The 9,262-nt window shown below is 36.2% G+C and overlaps 1 protein-coding gene across 1 annotated transcript; it reads left to right on the forward strand.

Annotated features, from left to right (window-relative positions):
• The first annotated feature begins 7,374 nt into the window (after window positions 1–7,374).
• LOC101411263 (olfactory receptor 7A17-like) lies at window positions 7,375–8,304 on the forward strand. Its single transcript, XM_004470491.1, has one exon. It carries the CDS (start codon window positions 7,375–7,377, stop codon window positions 8,302–8,304), a length of 930 nt encoding a protein of 309 aa, XP_004470548.1.
• The last annotated feature ends 958 nt before the right edge of the window (window positions 8,305–9,262 follow it).

The raw sequence follows: 9,262 nt of genomic DNA on the forward strand, positions 1-9,262 counted from the left end.
TGTAACATTTTCTGTGATCTATTTATTTTTTAAAAATAAATTAAAAATGTATTTTTAAAAACCCAACCCAAAATCAAAGTTAGATAAATAGATCCCACCTCTTGATAGGGGGAACAGTACTGTCAAACTGAAAATACATGGATTCAGATTAAGGTGAAAAATGGGGCTACTTCTCTAAACTGTATACCCCAAGATACCCCAAGAAATAATTTCTATTTATTTCTTATTTTTATCTTCATTTGTTTTTTTAATATTACATTAAAAAATATAAGGTCCCCATGTACCCCCCACCCTCCTCAACCCTCTCAACCCCCATAGCAACAATCTCCTCCATCATCATGAGACATTGCATTTGGTGACTATATCTCTGAGCACCGTCAATTTATTTCAATAAGGTTTTATTGAGATCATAGAAACCCAAGTGTTGAACAATGATACCTTCCACTTTTTCCCCCAGCATCACTATTAAATCCTAGGAGAAGAGTATGAGAAATAAACTATACATTTAATAGGCAGCCATGGAAATTCTATTCCAGACCATCATGACCTTTGCAAGTACAAATATCCCTCCCTGCCCCTTACCTTTAGAGCAACACTTTTATGCTTAGAAGAAACAAACCTTTTTCCTTCTTAGTACCTCCTTTTGTGCAGTGACCATATGTCTGACCCATTAATTAAGGAAATAGGAAAACTTCTGATTCACGGATGAAATCTTCATGACCCAGAGCAGCCCAGGAAGTTCTTTGGGCAGCAATGCCTGAAGTTAATCTGGAGACATACAGATCAGTGTGTGATAGACAAGGAATAAAAAGAGAAAATTCTCCAATGGTTAATCCTGAAAGGTCCTTACTGTTTTACTCCTATTCATTCTCTCAGCTGCATACTGCTCCACTTGCCACACTTAAATCTCAATTTATAGGTGATCTCTGTTTCCATAACTAGAGCTTTCCTTCCCTAAATATGATCTTTGTTCTGCCTTCCCGTTCTGCCCCACATGTCATTTATTATTCTTCAGTATTCATCCAAAGGTAGATGCAACCCAGTAATCCAGCAATTGATAGATAAGCAAAATATGCTATATATGTACCATGGAATATTATTGACCTATAAAAGAAGAATGAAGTTTTCATACGTGTTCCAACTTGGGTGAAATTTGAAGATATTATGTGGAATGAAATAATCCAGACAGACACAGAAAGACAAATATTGTAAGATCTGGTTTCTATGAAATATTTAGATTAAGCAAATTCATAGATATAGATAGTAGATTTTAGGACATGATGGTTCAAGTGCAAGGGGATGGATAAATATTGATCATGGCTGTAGAGTTTCTTTTTGAGGTGATAAAGAAGTTTAGGTAAAGAATTTGGTGATATAACTCAATATAATGAATGTGATTATTACCAGGGAAATGGACACTTGAAAGTGCTAAAAATATAACACATTGAGTTGTATTTAAGTTTAGAAAATAAAAAGTAAAAAAAATTATTTTTATTTACAGTTTAAATTAATAGAAATAATAATATATCTATTCACTAAATAAATTGAACACAAACCAAGGATATGGGGAAAAATTACTTGAGATATTCTTTATAAGGTGTTAGAAACAGGTCATTTTCAAAAATATATTTCTTATAACAATTTAAAATTGTATAAATGAGGGTTTATATAACAGGTCCTAGTTTGTGTTAGTAACATACCTTCCTTAATGTTTTGGCATTAAGCAAGAATTTATGGCAAATCATCACAGTCTCCAGTTGTCTGAGGAGATTAGGAAATTTCTGGATGAATGACAAAGGCTGTCCTTCCTCAAAGTCAGTGTTTTGGAAGGCCAATAAGCCTAGACAAAAAAGTGCCTCAGTTTTAGACCTTAGAGAAATTTTATTTTGAAGGATGTGTTATACTTTTAGCTGGTTAGTTCTATGGAAAAAAGAGTTCACGAAGGATGAATAATAAAACCTACGTTTATCTGTCTGAGAGCCTGGTCTCTTAAAAACAGCTGATAAGTAGGAAATTATTTTTCTGTTCAGACTAGTTTCCCAAAGGGATATGATGGATCAGGGATTGGAGTAACAAGATGCAAACATGCTTAGGGAGCAGCTAGAAGGAAGCTGTAAATATCTCCTCTGTGGCTGTACCTAAGCTTGTGCAACCTCAGGTTATATGGGGCATGGTGGTTTCTTCGGGGTCCGAGCTCTGGCTGTGGGATGATGCTTGACTTCTTCCTGCTGTCTTATCTGGAGACAGAGCTTCACTTTCCATCATCAAAGAATCAAGGAGGGTTTCAGACTCCCACCTAGAGACATTCCTTTGGAAAAACCATCCAGGTGAGGAAAAGAGCCAAGTAGATACTGCAGGAAGGAAGCCTGCTGAATGTAAGCTGATAGCTTTTATCTGAAGTCATATGAGTGCTAAATTAGTATAGTCTAGGACCAAGAGATCTCCTTGATGTTTCTCTTCTTGCTTAATAATTTAATGCATTTTTATTTATTATATTTTTTAAAAAAGGAAGATTCTGTTGATTTCTACAATTCAATGGGTCATTTTAAATAATTAAGTAATAGGAATAGAAGACCAGTTAGAAAAAGGAATTTCATATATAAATTGGGAAAGGCAAATCTGTTTAAGAAGTTTGAAATTAAGGTGACTGGGGAAAACTGGAATAATAGCAGTGGAGATATGTGCAATGAAAAGAAGTCATCTTTTTATTTTTAATTTTCAAGGCAAGGTATATTTGAGGATGCTTCTCTGTTGACAGGGAAGTTCCAGTCCAAGCTGGTCATTATTATGTTGAAAGAACAGTACATGAGACACACTTTTTCACATTGGTTATCCACATGAAATATGTATTTTAATTGGTGGAAGAGGATGTACTCAATCTTTTACTTGACAATTATTCCTTTATTGATGTGGTTAAATACATGCTAGTTTACAGCAATTGACTTTTCCGATTGCAAATTGTTTGCCTGTGTTTTTATTTTTATACCCTTAGATCTGAATTTTTATTCTTGTTTTTTTTTAATACTATCCTTTCAAACAAAGATCTTCAAGTTTTTTGCCTATTTTGTTCTTCACAATTTAGTTTTGTAATGCCTGTTTTTATGGAATTGATGAGGAATGTTTGAAAGGAAATAAACTTCATATGATCCAATCTATCAGTATTACATGCATTTCTCCCATTACTTTTGAATATAAAAAAGTTCTGTTTAATTTTAATTACTAAATCACTTTTTATATGCATTGCCATCTTATTTTCACATCTCTTCATCCCCTTCATCTATCTTTACGTACTTCGGTTAAATTCCTTTCTAAAAGTTGAATCAACCTATGCCGTTATTTAGAAGAATTCTTTTTGAATCAACTACTTTTCACCTTCATTCTAACTCATAAGCAAATTTGAATCCATGTATCTTGGTTTGGGAAGAAATTATAACTCCTACTGCTTCCTCCAAGCATTTTTAAAAACTGTACTTGTATATTTTTTCCTGGTCATTTTCTATTTAATGGTTAATTCTCATTGGTATGATTAAATTTCCAATTTTGTCTTTCAGAATTTAAACTTAGATATCTCATTCCATGTTATCTGATACAGTTGCCTTGAAATTACTATGTGCAACCTGGTTTCATTCTCCCTGACACATTTTTATTTCATAAATTCATATTTTCTTTAAATGTGTTGTTTGAAAAATGCATAATATTCACACCCTATCCTGAAATCTCAAAATAAAACAAAGCAGTTGTAGTCCCTGATCATCTGGTTTGAACATTTAACTAAAGAACTGAGAGTACAATTATAACTGTGCATCTATCATAAAGTCTTTAGGGAAACATTATATGAACAAAGACAAATAAGAATAAGAACAGAGATTACTGTGGTTTTCCCAGGATATTAGAGAGTATGGTCTGGGGAGGCCATTGCATGTTAGACAAAGAGCGTAACTGCAACTGGATGTGCACTTTGGATTTGTCCAAAAAAGAGGTCAAAACCTAAAGCCCTAGAATAGTAAATAAAAGATCATTCTCCATGAGAAAGTGAGTGTGAGACCAACTTCATCCACTTTGGGCCCACTGAAAAAAAGCATTGTGGTCAAAGAAATATAGGACAGTGACAGGAATAACAGGTAGAACAGGATGTGATGTGGAGACCATTATAAGGCAGGTGTAGGAAGAACACCTGCTCTGCCCTTGATCCTAGAAGAGAATCAGCTTTTACACTGGCTGTCCATTCTCTCTCCAACATCCCTCTTCCATTGTCTCCCCATTCATAGGGCATATCCCCTTAGCAAGGGATAGATTTCTTTTAAGTATATTTTTGCCTTAATTTAATGGTTTCCAGGCATTTTCAGAGTCAAAAATTGCATTTAGCCTTATGAGCTGCAATGCACAAACACACCACAACTGAAAAAAGATAGCATGATATTTTGAATTGCTCTTGCTATGTATGAGACATTTCATATGGTGTTTTTACTCTACTCCACAATTATTTCAAAATATAATATTTATCCCCATACGGGATCTAATCTCAGAACATGGAAAGCACACAGTATCATGCCTTCCACTCATATTTTATCAATACTCTGATTTTTCTCTTTCTTTCATCTTTGACATTTCCTTGAAATCACATTCTTTCTTTTTCACAACATGTATTTAATCAATGTATTTTAATCAATGTTATAAACTGACACCAGCTGTCAAGTTCTGGGGGGAAATGTATGCGAAATATTTCCATCAAGTCACTCACATCTGGCTTGTCTGGAGACAGAGGGAGAAGTCCTCTGGATTTTAATAAAAGGTGCACTCAATCATCATTCCTACCATCAAAAGTAATTGCATACAAGAAGTCATCAGCTTCCTGTGAAGATATTAAGAATAAGGTTCAAAAGGAGATCATGCCAGGATATCCTGAAAAGGTCTAGGATTTTCCAGAAATAACAGAAGTGAAATTCTTAAGGTTGAAATGTTGCAGAGATGCCAGGAAGAGAAAAGCAGAAATATAAAGTCACTGAATATGGAAAATTAGGACTTTTGGCAAAGACACAAATCCAGTTCAATGTGTTGTGAATCATTGTGGATGAGGGCTGGTGTCAGTGAGGGTCAGTGGGCTGTGGAGAGTCAAGCTTGACTTTGAAGCTGTTGTGTTGTCTTCATTACCCAGTAGGAAGCCCCTAGGTATTGCATGTAATGGATTTGGCCACCATTTTTATAATATAGAAGGTACCTGGCTCTATAGGAATATCAGCTTGAAGATTGATCATTCTGTGATAGGTAGTAGAAGTGATTAGGGAATGAAATAGGACCAATGAATTAAGGACATGAGGTGTGTAATGAATGAAACTTCTGAAAAATAGAAGATCAGCCTCATCTCATTACCAGTGATAACTACTCATTTACTAGCAAGAAGGGACAATACGGAGATTTTACATATATTAATTTTTGGTCAAACTTCTTAAAGATTGGATGCCATATTCTCTCCTATATAGGGAAGATATTAATATTTAGAATGGTACACATTCAGGCAATGTTTATCAACAAACAACAATACATTCAAGAGTAAGACTAGTTTTATTTGATTCCAGAAATTTTGCATATAATATCATTTTTAAAGGCCTTCTACTGCTTGCATAAAAATTCCCAACGTTTATTGTACTTATATTTTGTTTTGTGAAATAGTCCCTAATTCTTTTTGCTTATTTACTCTCCGGATGTTCAATCTGCTTCATGTCTTGATATTCTAAAAAGATATCACTACTTTTTCTGGTTACATTGTTTTGCTCTCTTATTAGTTTTTCTGGGCATCAAGGGAATACATCTACAGTTAGAATGCCACCAGAACCCAGGTAAGGTTTCTTCTCTCAGGAATGACTTGAGGTTTTATCTTAAATTTTTCTTAAGTTCCATGTCATCACCCTCTCTCTTTGGTTACTGAGCATATTTTTGTTTCTTTAAACATAGAGAAGAAAATGACCATATCGGGAGTTGCTGAGGGCAGAGAGGGAAGAACAGGTGTGATGTGGGGCCATTTTCAGGACTTGGACTTTTCCTGAATGATATTGCTGGGAAAGATGCAGGACATTATATGTTCTCCATAACACACTGAATGGATGGGGACAGTGTAAACTACAATATGAACTATAATCCAAGTGCTGTAGCAGTGCACCAAAATGTATTCACCAAATCAATGAATGTGCCACAATGATGAAAGTGGAGTAGATATGAGAGGAGTGGTGTGGGGTGTGGTGTGGAGATTTTAGGAACTTCTTATATTTTTAATGTAACATTTGTGAGGTTTATGTATCTTTAAACAAAAAAAGGCAATTAAATTTTAAAAATTTTTAAATGATGCTTCTGGTTCATATATCCATGGAGTCTTTCCAGGTTCAATTCCACATTTTCATTTCTAAATATTTTGGGAGAAGACAGTGTCATGTCAGGCCTAATCGCTGTGGTTGGGGATGAGAGGAGTATAATAATAACAAGGTCCCAGAAGCTGATGAGTGTTGTGTGTGTGTGTGTGTTTGGTGGGTTGTGGTCATTCACAAATAGAGATATCTGAGTTCATAAATTCCCGTATTTACCTCATGTAATACAGAGTTTGGAAGCAAACTTACAGATGAAAATAGAAATGACTCTGTTCAATTTGGGGGATATATTTGCAACAAAATTAATAAAGTGCAGTTGGCACAACTTGTGGAGAAGGAACTCTCTGTGTCTTGAAGTTTCAGCAGCAGCAAGACTTTTTCAACCTTCTCAGACAATTTCTCTCATCATTCTCTGCCTTACACATTCCCCTGCCACACTGTTTTCTTTGTTGATGTTGAACATTCTAAAAACTGCTTTTCCTTGGGTCTTTGCCTGTGATATTCCCTGTGAGGAGCACACACTTCCCTAGATATTCTAGTGGCTCACACCTCCTACAATTCTGTTCAGTTATCACCCTTTATGATTGTCTTGCCAGAACACAGTGGGATCAATAGCATGGTCTCTTCACTTTCTTTTTTTAATACCTGCTCTGCTCCATATAAAACTTGTAATAATACAGAATGTTAAATGTTCATTTACTTATATTCCTTCTCCATGAACAGGTTGTAAGACATCTGGTTTCACACTTTATACCCTTTATTGAAGGGTAGCTGGTGCAGGCAGAGCTCAATACACATTCTTCCAATGATTGAATGAATTTCTCTTACAAACCAATATATGTGGGACAGGAATCACTAATCAGAGATTGCTCAAAGGATCCTCTGAATGTGGACAGATTCGTAAACAAAATCTAGAAATTAATTTCTGGTCTGCAAAATATAAATTATAGTAATGACTGACTGCTTGAAAAATTATCATGTTCTTTCTCTATTTCTTTATAGTTATGCTGCCCACATGGAACCAGGAAATGAAACAAAAATTCTAGAATTTCTCCTTCTGGGATTTTCAGAGGAACCAGAATTGCAGCCCTTCCTTTTTGGGCTGTTCCTTTCCACGTACCTGGTCACTGTCTTTGGGAACCTCCTCATCATCCTGGCTACCATCACTGACTCCCACCTCCACACACCCATGTACTTCTTCCTCTCCAACCTCTCCTTTATAGACATCTGTGTATCCTCCACCACTGTCCCAAAGATGCTGAGGAACATCCATACACAGAGTAGAGTCATAACCCATGGAGGCTGCATCACACAGATGTACTTTTTCTTATTCTTAACAGCAATGGATGACTTCCTCCTAGCTGTGATGGCCTATGACCGCTTTGTGGCCATCTGTCACCCCCTGCACTATCTGGTCACCATGAATCCCAAGTTCTGTGGACTGCTGATTCTGGGATCCTGGATCATAAGTGTCCTGTATTCCTTTTCACAAATCTCACTGGTGTTGCGGCTGTCCTTTTGTGCACCCTTGGACATCCCCCACTTTTTCTGTGAATATAATCAGATTGTCCAACTTGCCTGTTCTGACACATTTCTCAATGATATAATGATGTATTTTGCAGCTGGGCTGCTGGGTGGAGGGCCATTCTTTGGAATCATTTTCTCCTATTCTAAGATTATTTCCTCCATATGTGTAATCCCATCAGCTCTGGGGAAACATAAAGCATTTTACACCTGTGCATCTCACCTAACAGTTGTCTTCTTATTCTACAGTACAAGTCTAGGGGTGTATTTTAGTTCTTTTGCTATGCATAATGCACATGCAAGTGCACCAGCCTCAGTGATGTATGCTGTATTTACACCCATGTTGAACCCCTTCATCTACAGTTTGAGGAATAAAGACATAAAGGGAGCTCTGAAAAAATTATTTTGTGGAAAGCCATAAACATGATCCTGAAGAGGAAGAAGTGCTGTGATTACAGGGCCTCAGTAAGGAAATAGTGATGTACACAACAGCTTGATATCCAGCTCAATGATTTCCCTGGGAATGGAGTGTTCAGAGTCAGGGCACAACTTATTCCTGAAATAACCTCCATGTCCAATAAACATCTACCATTTTTCCTGAATGGAAACTCAAATGTAGACACTTTTTATATACTGATCTGAAATCACCTGGAATAACAGTGTGATCAGGAATGTGATCTTCACCTATATGAAGGAATCCTAAAAAATCAGCAACAACTGATTATTCTGGTGGCCACAATTCTGTTCATATTGATTATTATATAGCCAGCTATTGCCCCATAAGGCCAAGCCAAAAATATATGGTTTAACACAATATTTTATTACTAGTCATGCATGGTTGGATTTGTATTGATTTCTGCAGAGCTCCTCATGGGGTGAGGAGGTAAGACGGTTAATTCTAGGAGGACCCATTTTCATACTTGGGATTTTCTGAATAGAGACTGGGTTAGGCTGTTCTTTACTGGGGCAACTGACATTTCTGCATGTATGCTATCGCCTTCAAACATGTAGTTTAGAGTTGATGAAACGACAGACTCAGGGTTCCATGAATGAGGAGGATAAACACTCCAAGGTCTCTTGAGGCACTCTGTCACTTCCAACATATTCTCTTAGCTAAAATAAATGAGACACTTTAAGTCAAGACCAGAGTCTAAAGTGGATTAAGGTCTCTACCTCTTTATAAGAGAAGCTACAGTGACCCATTGAACAAAACATGGATTCAAAGAAAGGTTCAAAATTAGGTCATCTCTGAATACTGTCTACCACAAGTATAAACTACAATTCAGTAAAATTTTATTGTGACCCTTCACTTCCACTTCCACCTCCAAAAGGTGAATGAATTTCTTGCTAAAGAAGGTAGGAGACAAACTATATCATTA

Source organism: Dasypus novemcinctus, chromosome 30, assembly GCF_030445035.2.
Source record: "Dasypus novemcinctus isolate mDasNov1 chromosome 30, mDasNov1.1.hap2, whole genome shotgun sequence".
NCBI classification, from domain to species: domain Eukaryota; kingdom Metazoa; phylum Chordata; class Mammalia; order Cingulata; family Dasypodidae; genus Dasypus; species Dasypus novemcinctus.